The following is a 21,428-nucleotide window of genomic DNA, read 5'->3' on the forward strand; positions in this document are numbered from 1 at the left end:
GGCAGAGGCGATAGTAGGGAATTGGCTTTCACTACGGTGATCAATCCAAACTATATATTGCGTCAAAAACACAGAATCACCTGGAGCAAGTGTTTGGCGTTGTGCTACTGTTTATTTAACAGATAGGCATGAACAAGGTTTAACAAAGGTGCCTTTAAGGGTGTCATTCAGGCAGGGCTTCATTGAATGGCAGCAAGGGCTTGGAAGTGGTTGGCTCTGGCTGCAAAACTTAATTGAGGACATTTGCTTCCACCTCCACGGATGGAAATTTTGAGTACAGAGCTTCAGCTGTCCTTCTGATCAAAAAAACAAACAAGGCTGTCTCTTCTGTTGAGGGACCAGGGTGAGAACTCAGCCCCATTTCATTAGAAAATGTCTAGTCATTGGCATCTTGCACATCCAAATAGATATCGCTATCATCATACTGAAGGGGGAATTCACCACCTTCATCTGCAGCGTTGGTAAAGGCTGGCTGGCTTGGGTCAGAATATAATGCGAACATTTACTGGAGTGCTGGAGGATGACTTCTAGGCAACAGTGTTGTTTGATCATAGTGTAGAGGGGACCATTGCATTACGAGTGTTTCAGGACATGACGTCGAATCTGATTTGGTTCAAACCGGAATAGGATCAGCATCCTCCTCTGGCATCTGTGTGGCAGGAACAGGTGTGGATAGTGGTGCCACATGTGGAGCCGGTTTCGGAGTCAGAGCTCAACCCGAAGCAGGTTCTGAAACTACAGATGATGCCAAGGGCTGCCACACCGGCAGCGAAATCCCAAATGGAGGCCTACGTGGATCCATGAGGCCTGAAGGCACACCAGAGGAAGCGAGCCAAAGATTTACAATTTGGCTTTGTTGAATGCCTCATCTCTGTTGGCGCGACGTCTCCAGAAATATTGGATGGAATGGGATTGGCTGCACAGCACCAGGAAAGAGGTCAAGGGCCACCTTGACAGCCTTGCACTCCTTAGAGGGAGAGTGGCAAGGCTGGGACATGGCCAACTTGGACTTTTACTTACCTGTAGGCCTGGACCGTGGAAAAGGCTTGTTGGGGGAGCAGCCTCGAGAGGTGAATAAGTCAGTGGTTTTGACTTTGAGCTGAAAAAACACTTAAATGACTTACTATGGTATTCAGTGAAGTACAGCTTGGATTGTTGTCCTGAATTACTTTTGGGTGCATAAGGGCACACTACTTGCACAACCTATAGTAGTGGCCCAGGTGGCAGTAAAGAGGGGGCATGTTCCCTTTAACATTAGAAGAGAATTTTGTAGTATGGACTCAACAACTGACAAGAAAGAATTAAGAACAAGCTCTGGATCCGCCTATGAAGGCATGGGAAGAAAGGAACTGGCGTCAGTGCACATGGGTAGCATATATATGCAGCTCTAGCCATCACTTTTAGGGTGGAGTGGGTCGAACCAAAGACATACGATGCCAACTGTCGGTCTGCAGGGACTATGCTGACAAATATTCTGCCACAAGTCTTGCACCTGGGGATATTTTAAAGGAAAGGAATCTGCGGTCAGAAGTATCCATCAGAATTCAGTTTTTATTCTTGGGCACATAACCTTTACTCCAGTACCTGAACAGAATTGGTGAGAAAAGACTGCATTAGAAATAAAGAGTCACAGTGGTGGACCTCCTAGGCTCCTTTTATCTTCATGTTTATAAATATGTTCGAAGATTAAAGGCCCTGCTTATTATGGTTCTAGAAAACAATCCCAAGCCTGCTACTATTTTTGACAAATGACCTGCATATTCTGAACCACAGGATCGCTGTACTTCCTTTCCCACAATTCGTATTTCATGATACCCAAGGCTAAGTTATTCAAATGTAAAGTTATGTGCTTAACACATAATGCCTGGCTTAGATGTGGAAACCACAGGGTTTGTTGTGCTCTGAAAGGCTCAGTCATGTCCTGCACCCTCCTATCACAAACCACAAACGTTAATTTATGTTCTGCACAATTACAACCAAATTCTGCATTCTCTCAACCTTCCTCTTTAGGTGAAGAACAATGCTTTGTTTATGGTTTGCCACAATTTATACAACATTAGCAGCACTTCAACCATGGAACACCGTTACCCAGCAGTACACTGTTTCAGCCACATTACAGACATAAAACCACTTTTTTTCTCGCACCCTCCACTACTTTACTGAATCTCAACAATTTTCTGCATATGATCAACTGTGCCTTTTCTCTTTATGTTCATATGCATGGCTAACACAGTCACTGGGGAAAAACAGTTTTTCACCCTGAACAACTCAACTTGGGCCTTCACTGGCCGTTGGGATGAGGATGTCCCTTGCATGGTATACAGGAGTGTTGCTTGGTGTGCCCAACTGCATGTGTATCTGCTACATAGACTTGTTGGCCCTGGCATCATGCTTATCCAGGCTTCTCCAATGAATAGCTTGTGAGCTTTTGTTAGCTCACCAACTACATGTGAGTAGCTCTTCTGTGTGTAAGTCAACCTACAAAATTAGAAACCTTTAATTGGTTGAATTCACATATGCATACCAAAATTAAAAAGCATGTCTTTAAGATGAAAATGGATGGATTTTCAGAGCTCTTAAGCTAATGTTTGAAGAAAATGGTTAAATAAATCATGCAGCATTGGGGAGGCTGTCATCTGAAGGTGGTTTTCACCTGTATGGGGCAATTCCACCTTCAACAGCCAGTCATTGAGGAAGGGAAAGACTCAACCCCGACCTGCAAAAGTGTGCTAAGACCACCGCCATCATGTTCATAAACACCCGTGAGGTACTGGTGAGGCCAAAAGGGAGCACTGCAAACTGAAAATGCTCTTGGATTACTATGAAATACAGATAGTGTATTTGGGCCAGCAGGACGGGAATATGGAAATAAGCATCTTGCCATTCTAATGCGACCATCCAGTCTCCAGGATCCAGGGCAGATCCTAGGCCAGTGTGAGGATCTTTAAGTTGTCCTTTCGTAGGAAAGTGCTGAGGGCAAAGGTCTAAAATAGGTCTTAGGCCTCTGTCCTTCTACGGCACAAGAAATTAGAGGGAATATCACCCAGTTTGTACCTCAAAGACAGAAGCTATTTCAATGGCCCTCTTGGTCAAAAGGAACTGCAACTCCTACCACAAAAAGGACAGGTGGTCCTCAGTCTGCGGCCCTGATGGGGGTGGAAGGTGTGGCAAATTACAAAAAATGTATGGCTGTAGACACTGGTAAAAGATTTGAAGGAGCCATCTGTGGGAAGTGATTTCTTGCCAGCTGTGAAAGAATAGCAGATGCTCCTTCCTACAGGCGGCTGTGAGTTGCCAAAGACACACCAAATCAGTTTTCTGGTTGGGCAGGGGACTGAGCTGTGCGATGTCCATGATGCCCAGGACATTGTCTCTGGGAGCCACTGTCTCAACCTAAAAAAAGGGCAAAGGGACACATGTTGTGCTGGCGGTAAGGTTCCGGGTTGCCTGTAGGCCAACCCTGCTGGCGTATCCACAAAATGGAAAAAATGGTTGGCGAAACAGCCTGGCAAGCTTGGAGAAGCCCAAAGAACTAGCTGTGGCACGGCTCTCTTCAAACCGTTCGAGGAGCGAGTCCACCTTATCGCCAAGGAGGTGAGAGCCTGTGAATGGCATATCCATCGACAAGGCTTGGACATACCTCGAGAAGCCTGTAGACCTCATCCAAGTATGAAGCAGAAATACCATGAATGCACCAATTGCCCAACCCAAGCCGTAGGTTGTATCAAATCCAGACTGGATAACAAATCTAGCTGCATTCCGGCTTTCGTGAAAAGTTTGGATTAAAAACACCCATAAGTCTCAGGGCTCGCCAGTTACATCTAACCAACCATTTCCGATATGGCACGGGCGCAGCGCCCAAGGAGGCCAAAACTGGTGGCGAAAAACATGCACTTGTTCAACACTTGCAATGAGGGGAGTTTGTGGGTAAGGCATTAGGATTGACTTTGCTGGTGGACACCTGCACTACCATGCTTTCCAAAGTTGGATGCTATGTGAGAAAGTCAAGGTGTCTGGGGCCTGTCTGTGGCAGCGAGCGACCTGTCTATTAACTGGAGGGTTGGAACACGGTTTTGTCCAAGTGGCCAAAGGGCTTTATCACATAGAAGAACAGGTTTAATAGGAACCTGGCAAGCTGAAGGGCAACAGTAAGTACGTTAGTTTTGACCTTAGTTGGGAGCTGGACCAGGAGAGAAAATTAGTCCAGTATCTCAGGAGGTGCTCATACTACTGACATACTATTGCTCTTGAAACCAGTTTCCCTCATTGTATTGTGGGACAAATTCATCACCAAATGTCTGACTCTGGTCTGAATCTGAGCCCAAAATCTGATGTAGAGTCTATGACTGAGTGCACAGTAAAGGCAGTGTGTTGTAGTTATAATTATTACCATATGACAACACAGCAATGGGATAGGGGCGCGGCCTCGGTTCAGATGAGTAAAGCTCACAGCCAGAAAGCACGATTGGTTGTGGATCCTCCTCAACAACTGGCACTGATGTCAAAGAGACTGGCTCAGATTGTGGTGCAAGCTCCAAAACCAGTGCAGAACCCAAAGCACATTTACATGGCACAGAGGGCATACAGTGCGAAACCTGCCCGCGGCACCCCGACTGGAGGCCTTTGCAGATCCTGATGGCTTAGAGGCATGCCAGAGGGAGCCAGAAGCAAGCCAAAAATGCAGAGCATGGCCACCCTCAAGGCCTTGATTTGCTGCAGTCTCACAGATGAACCTGGAAAGTTGGGGTGCATCAGAACCAGACCCTGAATTATCTACTCAAGAGATTGGGAGTGAGACTGTGCAGTACACTGATGCCCTTGCTCCTTCTCTGGGGATCTAAAATGGCGGAAAGTGACGATTACTGCTTAGACTTTTTGTGTTTTTTCTTGGACTTACCCAAAGACTTTGACTGTGAGGAAGATGAGCCATGGGAATGGGACCGTACTCTCAACTATGAGTGGGAGCAGCGTTCAGTCTTGCAGCGTTTTCCGACATAAAGCTTTGCTTTGTGAAATTGTACGGCCTACAGGTTCTTTTTTAGCACAATCATAGCAGGTTTGGAGTCATGTTCCAACTTTAAACAGCAGAAGTAAACCTCCTGTGGGACTGTCACAGCAGTGACAGTCATTAGAAGGTTAAAACCCTATAATTTTAGGAGAGGACATTTCCTTTGTAGTCCGGAAAAACACTTAGTAGAAACGTTTAAGATGCATTCTCTACAGAGACGAAATCTGTATCTCAAGGCGCTGAATGAAAGGAACTGATGTCTGTACACTTGTGTGGCCTTTATGTGCGCTCCATTCGTCACTTACAGAGCAGAGAGAGGTTTGTGCAGAGCCACACGCTGCCACTTATCAGAACACAGGAGTATGGCTTTAGAGTTTTCCAGATCCAGTCTGATCCCTGGGGAATATTCCTAAGGTGAGAAATATGTGGTAAGAAGTAGCCATTAGAAAGAGATGAATTGATAGCTAATTGAAGTTTATTGTGTGCCGCTCCCCTAACCCCACCTCACCTCCCAGATTAAACCTTGAACTGTACAATTTCGCTACCTTGAAAGTGATCACTTGGGTTCAAAAGTATGGTTAACTTCCACACCAGAGTTAAATGGCTCCGATTCACAAAAACATATGTAACCACTGATTGCCCTCAGACTCCTGAAAAAGTTACAACACCAGGTCTATGCTACCCCCTAACATCTGAAGAATAAGTCCACAATATCCTTGGTCAACTCATAAAAAGACCGTCTCATTTGTTAAGATTTAATTTCACAAAGATTTGCAGAATTAACATTATCCAAATGAGTGTCAAAATTGGGTAAAAAGATCTGACTCTCACAGGTCCTACAAATCTTTTAGCTTAGTTTTGTGGCATTCAGTAGTACCAGTGCACTAAAATATTTACCTAGTCTCACACAAAGTCTCAGTACTACACAGATGAAAAAGTAAGCAGCAAATACAGTCTAGTTCTCATTGGTGAAGAAACTGAAAAGGGAAAGTGTGTAAGTGGCCAAACAAGTGACGCATGAGTGGATGACACACTCGGCATTCCCCAATACCCCAGTTTGTTTGGGTTGCGACCCCCAAAACTCCATCTAGCAAGAAAGTGGCACAATGTGCCAATGTATTGCAAGCAAATAAATACAGAAACACATTATAATAAGACTGACATGGTATTATTGCAGTGAAATACATAAAATACATGATTTCAACAGTCGTTTTGAAGCTAAAGAAAATTTTGTCCACCTACTTTGCTTTTCCGATTCTGTCATAAACATAATTGCCATATCAAATCGTTTAAGTTCAGACAACCTTTGGAGGATTTCTAATATCAAAGATGGCAGTTCTTTTCTATAATATCAAAACAAATAACTGTTAGAATTTTCTTTCAGATCATTTCATTCATAAAACACTGGTAAACACATTCTTTGTAGATGAAGCATAATTGAGTGACCTGACATTTGTATAAAACCAGGTTAAACTAAAAATACGTTGGTTATATGTAAACTATATGTAACTCTATATATTAGGTACACACAGAAATAATTCACATGAGCATTAGGACTCTTCCCCTCTTACCCAATTTGAAATGGCTACAATTAACAACAGGGAGCCTTTCCTTGTCAACACATTATTGCAATCCATTAGGAACTATCTATCACCACATATCAAGTACCTCCAGATCTGTTCTGAAAAAAGGAGCTTACAAGATACTAGTAAACAAACAACCCTGCAAAAGGACACCTTACATCAAACAACAATAATCGTGCAGTTAATAGTATAGATTAGTTTATGTCTGTTAAATGGTCATTTAGATAATGCCACCTTATTTATTTTGCAAAAAAATAGAGATGAAGTCCCCCACGTGACACTGTGTATTCTTGCACATCAAACACTCCTTGTTCATACCTTTACCACACAAACCTAGATAACTGAACTCAATTATATGCAATAATGTAACACATTCTTGTCATAGTAGTTTACAAATATTGAAAACAATACTCATTAGAAAAATACCAGCCTGGCAAAATCTAGTGCTTAATCACAAAATGATCTCTTAATATATGCAAAGGCACAATTTATACATAAATGTACATAGGTTAAAAAACACATGAAATCATCAATCTTAATTAAAATAACACAAACATGTCAAGGATGTGGTTATCCATGTATCAAGCTAAAAAATGCAATAACCAACACCATGAAGTTGCTTTTCGGTGGACAGAGTTTAATAAAACCACCTTCTTCAGGACGTTAATTATATGACATCACTAATATTAACTAGGTGATAAGAGCATCAACTCACCAATAAGTACTCCCCCCTAACAGCTCAACCGCTTCTAAGTGGTCAAGTAAACCAGGATAATACCTGAACTAAAAAGGGTGGAAACATATGTGAAGCTGCAAGTGGAACACCACTATAGAGTGGGGAAGGAGGCTCGTCCTTTTGTTTTATATTCCCTCACACACCCTAGTGGTGTCATGCTTCATCATAGGGACACCCTGACGCCTAGAAGTCAGGGTGGGCTCGACCATCTTTCAGGGAGCGCTTAAGGAGATGTTTTTGGCCAGGGGGATAAAGATTAAAAATCCACAAACAGATCCCGGTTTCCGTTTATTCTTGGATCTGTCAGGGACAATAAAAACAAGAAAAGCGGGTCAACAGGGATATTATGGTCCTAGGACTCTACAGCCAACATGATGCCCCATAAAGGGTGCTGGACTTTCTTCAGGGCAGGACTAGGAGCCCCCTGGGATTCTGGGTAGAAGAGAATTTCCCTATATTACAATTAGTAAGTAAGGGCAGGAAGCTGCTCCTTATTTTTCAGTTTTTTTGTGTGTCTCAAGTCATCACTCCATCCCGTGTTGGGAGAGGTTAGACTCCACATGGGACCTCACCGTACATAGGGGTAGCCCTGTAGTCAAACAGCCATCAAGGGTCCTGCCCCATGTCTCTTCCTATTTGGAGGGGGTCCCACTGCAGGAGCATCCCCACTCCGGAAATTTCAATTGTTCTTAAATATAATAGTTCCGCTTCCAAATTGACATCTGGTTAGACCCTCAATTTTCATTCAATTGTTCTTTCATTACAATTGTTCATAAATATCTACAAATACGTTTGCTAAGCTTGCTCTGGAATCATGATGCATCTGGCATAGTTATTGATGTTAATAATTTATGCGGCGTATACCAAATTACTTGTGCAGAGATAATCAAGTTACTTACCTTTGCTAATGCTGTTTGTGGTGGATACTCTATCAAACCACAGATTATTAACTTTTGAATACTTCCCAGGCACCAGACTGAATCTGGAAACTTGTTGCAGCAATGCTCCCGCATGTGTTAAGGTGGATCTGTGTGGCTCAGCACTGTCTTCATGCTACCTCAGAAGTGACAGATTTGAGTCGGGTATAAGCATCACTTACTTATCTCTTTTCCACACCCTTAGAGGCAGAGGGTGAATAATTGTTGGTACCAGAGTGCAGATTTCTTACTTGAGACCTTTTAAGATATTAAAAGGAAGCCACTCTACAAATGGGAGAGATCAGTGAGCAGTGTGTAGTTGGACAGAGTATCCACAAGCAAGAACATTACAGAAGGGACGCAAACTTTTTCTTCTGATAGATATCTCCAACCACAGATGCATTATCCTAAAACAGATACCAACGCAGTACCACCTAAAGATGGAGGGTTTGTGGAGTGGACTCAGAACAGAGTTACTCATGCACCGAGCTGAAGTAATGTGCAATGAAGAAGAATAGTCTTCAAAGTCAAGAGACACAGCAAGCAGCTATGCATCAGCTCGAAGGGCTTGAGCATGAGAAACGTTAAGACCAAATGACGTTCCCACTGGGTCATTACAATCAGTTTGATGAAAAGGGCAGAAGATCTTTTATAAACCTCATGACAATAGGTTATTTAAACAAGGATGGCTGGTCCGGCAAACACAGAAAGGCCAAAACATAATTTTTAATAGTGCCCACTGCAAGACCTCCACCAGCTTAGCTTGTAAGGGGTCAATCCTGCAAATGCTGCACCAAGTCACAAATCATTCCCAGTGTACAGACTAAATGGACTTTGTGCAGTAACATCTGGTGGTGATGGTGACATCCACCACCTCAGGTGGCAGATCAAACGCAGTCAACTGCTGCCAGTAAATCTGCAAGCATGCAGGTTTAGATTGTGCAGTCAGGTCGACTTTGACATTTAAGGATCCTGCCAGGTGGTTCACAATCAGAAATGCTCTTGCGAGCCAACAAACTCCAAAGGCACAGAGCCTCCTATCACAGGATGCTACTCCACTTGTTGCAATAACAAACAGTGGTGGTGTTGTCCGTGACAACCTGAACCAGCTTCTTTACGTTGGACATCAGGAAAACATTTCACACCAGATGAATGGCCGCAACTCCATCAGACTGATATGGAGCTGGACTTCCGTCAGAGACCAGAGTCTTCTGATATTCACTCGCCCCAGATGACCTCAACCCAGTAGTGAAAAGTCCATCAACACGGTCAGATCTGGGAGCGAAGGGAGAAGGGCTGCTGCTGCACCACTGCGTTTGATTAGCCATCACTGCAAACTTCAAAATCCATTGCTGAGCCCACATGTGCCACCTACTGTAGTCAAGCAGAAAGCTGCAAGAGGAGAAGCCTCAGAGATGTTCTCATCAAGATCCAGGACTAAGAATAAAATATCAAGATCATTACTCATATGTCCTAGATTTATTGCGGCAGAGGGAAGGCCTTGACCTGCACTGGATCCAGGATATCCTCTGAGAAGGAGTCAGGTGGAACTTTGGCTTGCTGATCGTGAACCCCAATGTTGTCAAGAAATTTGCTGTAGTATGGAGGTGGTCTATGACAGAGAGGTAAGCTCATCTTTAAGAGCCATTAATCAAAGTAAGGGAAAACTGTCTTCCTCAACCTCCAAAGGAGTACCACTACCACCACCATCACTTCTGTAAACGGACAAGGGGCGCTGGTGAGGCCAAAGGGAAGCACTGCAAACTGAAAATGCTCCTGGTCGAACTTGAATCAGGGGTAATGTCCAGTCTTCCATGTCCACCAGAGCCAAGATCTGGGCTAGCCTGATCATTCATAACCTGTCCTTATGCAGGAAGGCATTCAGAGGTCCGAGGACCAATATAGGATGTAGGTTTTACTCCTTCACCACCACAAGAAAATAACAAGAGTAACAACTCTTCCCCACATCTGAGTTCAGAACCCTCTCAATAGCACCTTTAGAGGTCAATACTTGCACCATTTGTAACAGAACAAAAAGATGTGAAAGTTGCAAGGATGAGTGGGAAAAGTTTGGCAGAGCAAAAACAAAGTTATGCTGAAAGATTTGTATGACCCATCTGTCTGGGGTAGGGTATTTGGTGATAAATTCAGGACTGCCAAGTGAAGGTCTGTGACACCTGACCTCCAGCCTATTCCCTGGTGAGGGCTTTGACCAAGTGCGGGTTATGATATTAACAAGGGCCTTGTTAAAGAGAAGCAAGGGCTCAGATGTTGCTTACCCAGGCTGTAGGAGAGTAGGGTCTGCTATCCTATGGTCACCCCAAATTTTTGCTTTTTGCTTCACTGGTTTATGACTTAATGGGGCTGTGGGCCTGCTAATCAGACCCACAGCCTGCTGTTCTCTCTCTAAATTAATGCCAATGCACTCTAGGTGCATTACGAATTGGAACTGGTTCACCTTATTGGCCCCTGTAACAGTGTACCCTAGGTACCCAGGGCATAGGTGTTTCCAAGGCATACCAGGGGCTGCAGCATGTATTATGCCACCCCTGGCCTGGACTCCATATTTTGACACAACTGGCTGATCACTCAGCTGGGGTAAGTTGGCGTAATCACCTCTTGCTTAGGTGTAGTATACCTATACCTAACCTCAAATGGACACATATATTCCTATCAGCCACTCCTATGGACGGCCTCATCAATCCTGGAGGCAGAGTGCTTGGAAATATGTGAGATGGTGCTCTAGCATGAGTTGAGCCTGTCTGCAGCTTTCGGAACCATGTCCTTTAGCTGTTCCATGATACTGCCATACCATATACTCTTAAGCGCATTATGAACCTCGCGGTTAAATGCTATCTTTGGTTGGCTGTATCAAAACATGTCGAGTAAGGTGTCATACAAATTGGAATACTACCCCCTCGCCAGTTCTGGCGACGGGGGTAGCATTCCACCCTTCTAGAGGGACACGACATGTACATAACCTGAAACCCGGGTAAAGTTAAACATGAGCCTCAGCATCACAAAATGGATGCTGCCACCACTGACCTCCTGCTGCTGGGAGTCCTTCCAGCGAGGGAGTCTTGGACAAAGAGTTTCCTGCCTTGGGAGGTGCTAGCACCACCCCAGACAGGATTTTGTGTATTGGGTAGGACAGGGCTGAATAGAATGAGACATGCCTGGGGCACACAAGGTGTCCCTGTGCATAAGCCAGTCCAAACCGGTGCTGGGGCTTCCCAGGCCCAGTCTTGGCGCGAAGATGGACAAAGGAAAGAGGGTGTAACCACCCCCCTTCCTGGTCCCACCCAGAGGAGGGACCTAACAGGTAATCCGGCCCCTAGATTTGGAATAAGAGTAGGAGCTGTGTCCCAAGACTTCAGATCATCCTGAACTCGACTTGAAACTAAGAAGAAAACTGGACTTCGACATTCTGCTGCACAGAAGACTGAAGAGAATCTCCCTTGTGGCCAAGGAGTGACCACCCTGTGAATACAGGCACCAACCAGCAACTCGACGTCTGCTTTGCCGCCGCCTCCCGCCGGAGCCCGAGCCCAGAGCCCGACAAGACCTGGATTCCCAGACATCTCAGAGCCCGATCCACAGTCCCTGAAAAGAAGAGACCCGTGGAGGCACCGAGAGACGTGGGACCGGCCATCTTGAAAGACCCCCGAGAAGCTGACTGCGCAGCACCCGAGGCACCCGCGATGCTGTGCTTTGGGGTTTGAGAAGCCCCACCACCGAGCAGCATCTGCACCAAAGATCAGCCCCCCAGCATCTCCACGATCTGCGTGGGGCCCTTTTGCACTTTGCCACTAGACGCGTCATCCCGGTCGCTAGCCCGTTGGCTGGGGCCATCTTGGCGACGAAATCTACGAACAACACCGCTGGTCTGGTTGCTCCAGACTGGCCCTCGCTCCTGTAAAAAGGAGCAGCCCCTCTGACCTTGCTGGTCCGAGAAATAAGCTTTCTTCACTTCCTGCGTGGCTTGCATTAGCCAAGGCCTGTTTGCTCCAATCAAGTTGCCGACACCACCATCAGCTAGAGCCTTCGTGGGACAGCTCGTGACCGACTCCTGGACGTCCTCGACCTCTTCGTGTCCACGTGGCTGCGGAGACAAGCTGCACCTCATCACCTGTTTGCACCCGACATCGCCTGGTTCCATCCTGGTTCCACGGTAGTCACTGGCTAGTGACTTTGAACATTGTCCCCTCTGCTTTCAGGTCTTCACATCTTCAGATCCATCCTTGGATCCACCGGAACTCTCCTCGACGACCCGCCTGCAGCATCTTCATCTCCAGGCACCATCGACCTGCGTGACGAAACCCGACACTACTTGGCACCTGTGCACCCGCTTCCTGTGGGTGAGGTAACTCAGCAACGCCGGTGTCCCTACACTGGTACACACCTCTTTGTCCTTCTAGGTAAGTCGGAAGGTTCCTAAAACATTAACTTTGTAACTTTTACGCACCATTGACATTGCATTGGTGCATGCGTGTGCTTTAAGCGCTGCACCCGAGTCCTGCGGGCCTTTCCCGACTTCTTCACTGTTAGTCCCAAACAGCTCCAGCGATTCCCCAGGCCCTAGGCCTATTTCCTTTCCAATTGGTGGTTCTTATACCACTATTTTAGTATATGGTTTAGGTGGCCCCTAGGGCTCATCCATATTGTGCAACTTCTGTATATTTAAACTGTGTTTTGTTTTAACGCATTTGCTTCTGTGCTCATAAAGAGTATAGGGGATATTTGTAGTAAATAAATATATATATATTTTCAATATATATCTGTGTGGTGTCCTTTCATTTGGTATTCAAGGGGATTGTGTATGGTAAAACAGCTTGCTAAACATGCCTTTACAGAGTATAGCCTAAGACTGCTTTGTCCACGCTACTAGGATAGCTGGTCTATAAGGTTGACTTACAACCAATCATCATAAGGGTTGCTTGGCATGGTACAAGGTGATCACTAGAACTAGTGAGCATCATATACCAGGCCAACTTCTCACACAGGCTCCAAAATTTCCATAAGGAAATTAGTCTTGGTCTCGACTGAAGGCAGCTGCAATTACAGGACCTCAGCTGCCAGTCAGACTACTACTGCAAATGATGAACTCTGTTTTGTTGGGGGTCCAAGTGGCAAGTACAACCCAGTATAAGGCGAAGTATAAAACCCACTCGACTCTTGCAAGTTCATAAAATATTGTGATAATTAGGGGGAATACCTCCTCCATCTGCCCCTCCCCAACATCGTCATCTCCATCTGGTGGTGCACCTTGTTTGAGGTCATAGCCAAAAAGATATTGTAGTCTATGCTTGTGTATTTACCCTAGTAGAAGCATTGGTACAGAATAAGACTGTATGACGAACTGTCGCATGATGTGCTAGGCGCCGCAGCGGTGATTGTGTGCTTTTACTGATTATTTTTAAATCACGAAACTGCTCTTTTAGTGTGTTGTCTTTTAAAAGTGCTTTAAACTGTAAAAACTTACTGTGTATCTCAATCGGTCGCCGCCCCGTTCCACCACGGCTTGTGCTGCTTGTGTGGAGGGGGTTCCTCACCTTTGGTCCGGCCCCTGAGGGCGTTACACTTCCGCCAGAGGCGGGCCCGGTGCCTTTTTAGGCAGCATCACCTTCTCCAGCGCAGCGGATGCGCGCAGCGGACCGCCGGCGGGTCGCCAAAGGCGAGCCCGTCTGCGCCCGTCCACGCTGGTCCGTCGCTAGTCGCTAGGACCCCTGGTTGACAGGTAATCGAATGGCCCCATACGCCCGGGAGGAGCTGATTGCTCTCCGGTGTCAGGCAGCATGTACGGCCCATCTGTGGCTTTAAGGCCACAGAGGTCTTTTTACCCCATCGCCCATAGCCTCAGTGGCAAAAAATACCACGAATTTAGGCATACTGAGCCTGAATTGCAGGTCCCTAGTTAAACATGACGATGACGTCCACGAGCTCCTCATAGATCGTTCCCCCGATCTCTTATTTCTGAGGGAAACGTGGCTGACCGATGACTCCTCGGCTATTTTAGCCTTGGCCCTTCCCCCTGGCTATTTCATACGTACTCAGAACAGACCTAAAGGAAGGGGGGGTTGATTAGCGGTGATCTTCAAATCTAACTATTCCTGTACCCTCTTCCCCACAAACACAGTCAATTGTGAATGTGCGCTATTTAAGATAAGGATCTCCGACATCTTCACCCTTACGGGGCTCCTGATATATCGCCCCCTGGGTCTCCGAGTGCTTTCCAGGAGTTACTGGTCTTGACCATCTCAGCGTTAGCCCTACAGTCAGCAAACTTTAGCACACTGGGGGACCTCAATCTCCATCTTGAACGTCGTGATTCCCCTACTATACTGAAGTTTCTGGGTGACCTGGAGGCTAAACACAGCACGGAGTCTGCTTTATTGGCTGTCACGGAACATCTTAGGGCGGCACAGGACCTGGGTAATACCTCGATTTTGGTCCTGCTGGATTTGAGTGCGGCGTTCGACATGGTCTCCCACGAGATCTTACTTGGGAGACTTTGGGAGATCGGAGTCAGGGACAGAGCTCTGGATTGGTTCGTGTCATTTCTATCCGACCGTTCCTTCCAGGTACATGCTCCGCCGCACTCGTCCAGCAGGCTCCCTCTTGGTTGCGGGGTTTCGCAGGGGTCTGCGCTCAGCCCCACACTGTTTAACGTGTATGTCCGCCCCCTGGCCATGCTGGCTCGGGAACGTGAGATCAAATTAATATCGTACGCGGACGACACGCAACTTATCTTCACCTTTTCAAATGACACTGTGGCGAACCAAGCCAAATTCCAAGAAGATATCTTGGCCATTTCAAGCTGGTTGTCAAAGAACGGTCTCCAGCTGAATTCTTCCAAAACCGAGGTACTCCTAATTGGCAGTGATGCACAGAAATGGGACGAGCATTGGTGGCCCCCTACACTGGGACCGCCTCCCATTCCTAAGAAGGAAGTCAAAAACTTGGGTGTGATTTTGGACAACTCACTTGCCCTAGAGTCCCATGCAAAAAAAGTGGCAGGCACTTGCTATGGCCGCCTACGTTCCCTCAAGCCCATCCTCGGCTTCTTTGAGCCTCCCACCAGTCAGACCATAGACCAGGCCCTGGTCTTATCCCATCTAGACTATTGCAATGCTCTTATGCTTGGCTCCAACTTGACAGTGATAAATAGGCTACAAAGAGCTCAGAACGCCGCCGCCCGCATCCTGTTCGCACTCCCAAAACACTGCCACACATCCCTGATCCTTTGTCGCCTGCACTGGCTGCAAAACAACGTATTCAATTCAAGACTCTCTGCCTAATTCACAAAATCCTGTACTGCGTCGGCCCCCAAACCCTGCAAGGACTCTGTTCCTTGTATGTCCCTACGCGTGCTCTCCGCTCGGCGGACCTTTTCCTTGCTCGTACTATGAAGATCCGGAGGAGCAGAGCCGGAGGCCGCTCATTTATGTATCTGGCCCCGAAACTCTGGAATTCGATCCCCCTAAGAGCACTGGCCACCACCAACCACATGCTCTTTCGAAAACAAATCAAAACCTGGCTGTTTTTTTCCATCTGGCATGTCTGCAAGCGCTGGGACGCCCCGTTGCTGGGGTAGCCATGCGCTATACAAACTAGCTTAACATAACATAACATGTTAGTAATTTCGTAATGCAAAATCGGGTCAGATGGGACTGAAGAAGGTTAGGGTTCAGAAACGGAATTAGTACCGGATCCTCTTCCTGCGCATGTGGTGTGGTGTGGTTACCAGCATCAATGAGGAATGGCCCGACGCAGAACCTGGAACCATAACCAAAATCATTAAGGGACCCGAAACAGGTTCTAAGAAGTCAGATAGCACTGTAGTGTAGTTCCTATATTCCCAATAGGCTCTGCGCATTGGAATAATATATTCTATATATCTGACGTAGGAATTGGGTCTACTAGGTCTCTATCAAATATATTAGACTTAATTGTGAGTGTCAGCTAGCTCAGAGATCACTAGAAACTTTCTCGAATTCACAAGAAGGGATTAGTTTCTGACAACCGCATAAACATGACAACTTTGTTTCCCCAAGAATAAACGTATCTTCAGAGTCGTGGAAACAAAAGATAGATATTTTACTCAGTCACTCGTGCATGCTTCATTTCATCAGAGGTGCAGAGAAATAGAGAGACGGGCATTTTCAATAAAAGGGTTTATTGAACAATCTTCTTTCTCATGCAAGTAAAGTGAACTACTACAATTGTAATACTGGCTGCAAAGTATAATGCGTACAGCAAGAAGAGTATTATAAAATAATACTGTAAAAGCATTGTATGGTTTCTAAACCATAGATAAATACATACATAAATAACAAAGGCTAAAAGTACTCAACTGGTACTTCTAAAATATGCCTACCCCAAAGTACCTAACCTTAGTCTAGTACGAGGGAAGAAGTAAGTAAGGTGTAGCATAGGTTTAGTTTTTCTTTGCCAAGAATCTAACCAAGATTTCTTTTAGGGTCTAGTCAGCTCCGTACCTTGGCTTTAGAATAAAGGAGGTCTGGTATCTTGGTCTCGGGACTTGATTTCCCAACACCCCGCAAGGGGAGCTTGGAAATACTGGAGCTGGATTCTTGCCGGGAGAAACGCAGCCTCTCGATCAGTGCGTCAGCTGAAGGGTCGGCTCCCTTCGGCACTTGCTGTAGCGAGCTGCATCGGGCAAGTAGATAGTCGAGCTGCTCCGAACCACGATGTGTTTGCTAGGGCAAGTGTAGGCATATTTATACCTGGAAGGTGCCTAGTTTTACGTAAAGTCAGACATAATAACGTCATTAAACAATCCCAAGGGAATCGTAGTTCTTTGAAAACTCCATGAATTCTTGGACAAATCAATATTCAAGCAAGGGGATGTCCCTGACTGCTTAAGCCGAGTTTTCCAAGAAATTGTTGTGGCTTTTAGGAATGAGTGGAAGTAGCCATGCCTGTATTTGGACTGCATGGGCTATGTCTAAATATGGTTATGATTTCTATGCCTATATAAGGGCAATGTGAATTGTACCTATATAAGGGCATAAATCTGTAAATTTTGCTTGGATTCAAAAATTCTATACAACAGCACCAGGGATGGAACCTGCTCGGGGGAACCCCACTGGAGATCCCTGTGATTATTTGGGGATCAAAGGTAGCTGTAAGTGCGCTAAAAAACACAGCATGACCTATCTGAAGGCCTCGATCTGCTGTAGAGTTGTAAATGGTCTTGGAAAATCTGGGCACAACTGGGATCAATGGGGAATACGGATACATGACTGGGGTCCCTGAGGAAGAGCGACTGACACTGTGACACCATCACCCCTTCTCCTTAGATAAGGAAAGGTCGGATGGTATTGAATCACACTTTTCTTTTTTGTGTTTTCATCTGGACTTTGGTTTGGACTTACCGGAGGACTTTCACTGTGAAGTAGACATCTCAGGAGCTGGGCTAAGTCAGCACCGGCGACCTGGGGCAACTTTTTCCTCACATTCGTCGATTTACAACTTCAGTTTTTGGTCCTAAATAACCTTAGGGTGCATGAGGGCACACATACTACACGAGTTAGTCATATCCTGAGCCCAAATGCCAGAGACACACCTTGTGCAAGTCTGTGACTGACATCTGTTTTATTTTATTACTGCATGGTTTGAAAACTGTAATTTTAGTAGAGGGCATTGTTCATTATAGAAGTCATCGATAGGCTGACTAATTTGGGAGAAGAGCTCTAGTTCCATGAAGGTAGGCTTGGAAATAAAAAAAACGAAATATGGGTGCTGAGGTGGTACTTTTATGAGGTTCCTCTTCATCACTTCAGGGGTGGTGTGGAGCCACAAGGTGGCATCTAGCAGTGCGCTGGAGCACTGCTGGAAAAAAGATACCAGATTTAGGCAGGAAACTAAGTAGTATTCCGAAGTGAGGAATCTACTGATATAAATATCCATCAGAATATGTGATGTCTACCTCTTCATGCTGATTGGTTGGTGAGAAGGACACCGACAACCTGTTTCTGGTGACGAGTCTCCAGCAATGGAAAGACAGATAATGTTAAGATAAGATAATGAAATGGAAGAAATTTGCTTACCAGACCAAGGTAAGACTATTTAACATGTAAATAGGACATTTTACTACCAAACTGGCGGAGATTAATAACGAGATCTCTGACAATAAAGAATACCTCTTAAAACGGAAAATCGCCAAACTCCAGAAGGATGTGGCGAAGTTTGACAAAGAGAAGGTTTACCCCTATCTCAAAGACTATTTTGCCTCCACTAGGAACAGTTATTTCTCTGACGAAAGTTCAGAGACTGGAAGTAGGAGGGGATCTGCCAACAGTGACTCCAGTGGGGGTAGCTACGGAACCCGGAACCAGCCGAGGTAGAATGTGATGCAGGGCTATGACAACAGCCATCCATTCCATGGCCTACCGCAACCACCACACCCTCCACCCTGGCACTATCCGATGTATCCCCAAGGCCCTTCTCAGTTTTACCCAATGATGAACCCCCTTTTTTAGGCCGAGGTTGGGGCAGAGGAAGAGGGCGCAGAAGAGGAGGACAGAAGGGTGTTCAGTGGCAGGACCAACCAACCCCCTCTGTAGAGACGAGGAGCACAACCAGAGGAAAGAGAGCCTAGTAGTTAATCTATCGACTAGATCTCTGACCGAAACTGAGGTATCTGTCCTGGAGAAGGGTTTGGGCTTTGTGCCCACCCCCATTCCAGACGACTTCAGTGAAATTTGTGAACTTAAACAATTTTTCAGGAAGGTTCGCTTAAAAGCATTCTTCCAGGATAGACCTGAACCCGAACAAGACGACACTGGTCTACGCAACCCTTCTACGTTCACCCCCACCAATGCTATGGTTCCACCTTAGGTCTTGGCCTTCGAGGAGGCTGTTCTTAAAAGCCTAGAGAACAGGCCTTGTACCCCTGTCTTCCACAATTTCAGTAAAGTGGAGAGGAGGCCGTGCAGTCCCTTGCTAATGACCCAGAGATAACTATCAAGCAGGCCGATGAGGGGGGAGCTACCGTGATAATGTCCACAGTGGACTACGACAGGGAATGTAGGCGACAACTCGCCAATACCAGTCATTATGCTCCACTTACAGTTGACCCCACACCAAGACTAACAACTATGATTACTACTCTGGTGATGGATGGTGAAATGAACGGGTGGATCAGCAAAAATGAGGCACTTTTTCTAATGACAGCTAACCCCAAGACACCCTATTTCTATACCCTCCCGAAGATTCACAAAAACACTACACCAGTCCCTGGCAGACCCATAGTGCCTGGTATAGGGTCAGTACTTGAACCACTGTCGAAGTTTTGCGACAAGTTTCTGCAGCCCCTGGTTAAGAAGATTCCGTCCTTCCTACAGGACACCAGGGATGTCCTCCGCCTCATTGACACCATCGAGGGGAGGGAGGGGGTTGACCTTCTGGTGACCTTCAACGTGGAGGCACTTTACACCAATATCCCGGAACAGGCAACCCTCAAAGAAGAATTGTCTTCCCCCACGCCCATCACTTTTATCATGGAGTGTGCGTCTATTGCTCTCAAAGAAAACTTCTTTGAGTATGAGACCCTCCTGTACCACCAAATACCGGGGACTTCGATGGGCAGTACCTTTGCCCCTAGCCTGGCCTGTATTTACATGGCTGCCTTCAAAGAGAATATCATTTGGAATGTGAACAACCCCTACAGGGATAACATGACTATCTGGCGCAGGTATATCGACGACATTCTGATACTATGGAAAGGGGATCTCAACACCTGTACAGCCTTTTGTAACTGGATTAACACACAGAACCCTTTCCTTAAGTTCTCTAGCACAGTTTCTGACACCAGTATCCCCTTCCTTGACCTCAGGATCTGGCTCTCTGAAAGTGGCATCACCACCAACCTACATAGGAAAGATAATGATAGAAACAGTCTCCTCCTATACAATAGCCACCACCCCAGATCCCTTAGGGACAATCTCCCTTTTGGACAGTTCCTCAGAATCAGGAGGAACTGTTCCACCATGTCAGACTACAAAAAAGAGGCACAGAAACTACAACATAACCTACAGGATAGGGGCTACCCCTCGAGACATATCCACAACTCCTATAAACGGGCTATGAATAATCCCCGAGAAGCACTACTGGGGACTAGAACCAAGGAACAGACTGACACATTGACCTGTGTTACATCCTTTACCAGAAATTCCCCATTCCTGAAGAAGACCATAAACAAACACTGGGGCATCGTTAACTCAGGTGAACTCTCCATCCCTCGCCCAAGGTTTGCCTTTAAACGCACATCAAACCAAAAAGAGGCACTGATACACAAGAGACCCAAGAAAAAGCCAGTGAATGCATAAAGAACCCTATGGGCCCTCCCCCCAGTAACAGGCCTTTACCCTTGTGGTGGCTGCGCGATCTGCAACCTAACCAGTCCATGCAAAGAGATTAAACTCACGGAGACTTTCATCTGGCGCCCAAGATCACACACCAATTGTAATACCCCTAAGTGTATCTATCTCCTAACATGCCCCTGCGAGAAAAGATATGTGGGGATGACCATGAGACAGGTCAAGCTATGGATTACCGAGCATAGGAGCAACATCAGGTGCCAAAAAACTCACACAAGACTCTACAACCACTATAAAGAAAATAACCATTCGGCAGACAGCCTGAGGTGGACTGTACTCGAAGCCCATCAGAATATAACACACCTAGCTCTCTTTAGAATAGAGCAGAGATGGATTCACCGTCTATCTACAGACACTGAGGGTTTGAACGATTCCATCCCTTGGAGTTCTCTGGCCAGCACACACTGATCCCACATTCCCAACGTCCACTATCTCGAGGGACCACTGAACGTACCTTTTGATATCCCAGTTATAGGATTAGCAGACCTACAACGCAGTCAGTTGTCATGTACCCAGCACTTAACTGTTCTCCTGGCGGGGTAACTGTCATCACCCCTACCATCCCCGCCACCACTGTCCCACACATCAACAGACCAACACTCTCTTAATTTTTTAACTTCCACTGTGTGACACCGTTTGGATTGTTAATAAGTGATGCATGCGGGCGTCTTTGCTATTACCACACTATGTTGGGCTCCTTTTAATGGATGCCCTGCTGCAGCGTCCTTTCTTTACGTTATTAATCTGGCTTTGCGACATTGACGACCTCGCCCACTACTG

General features: G+C 46.1%; 1 protein-coding gene across 10 annotated transcripts in view; it reads right to left on the bottom strand.

The window, feature by feature from the left end:
- RPAP3 (RNA polymerase II associated protein 3) overlaps window positions 1-21,428 on the bottom strand; it is a 286,980-nt gene that overhangs the window by 4,508 nt on the left and 261,044 nt on the right. For all 10 annotated transcript variants that reach the window (XM_078675415.1, XM_078675461.1, XM_078675426.1 and 7 more), the window contains one exon: window positions 6,251-6,351. In XM_078675415.1, coding sequence (XP_078531541.1) covers window positions 6,251-6,351 — 101 coding nt within the window. The remainder of the gene's footprint in view (window positions 1-6,250; window positions 6,352-21,428) is intronic.

This window comes from Lissotriton helveticus, chromosome 1_1 (assembly GCF_964261635.1).
Source record: "Lissotriton helveticus chromosome 1_1, aLisHel1.1, whole genome shotgun sequence".
Classification (NCBI taxonomy): Eukaryota; Metazoa; Chordata; class Amphibia; order Caudata; family Salamandridae; genus Lissotriton; species Lissotriton helveticus.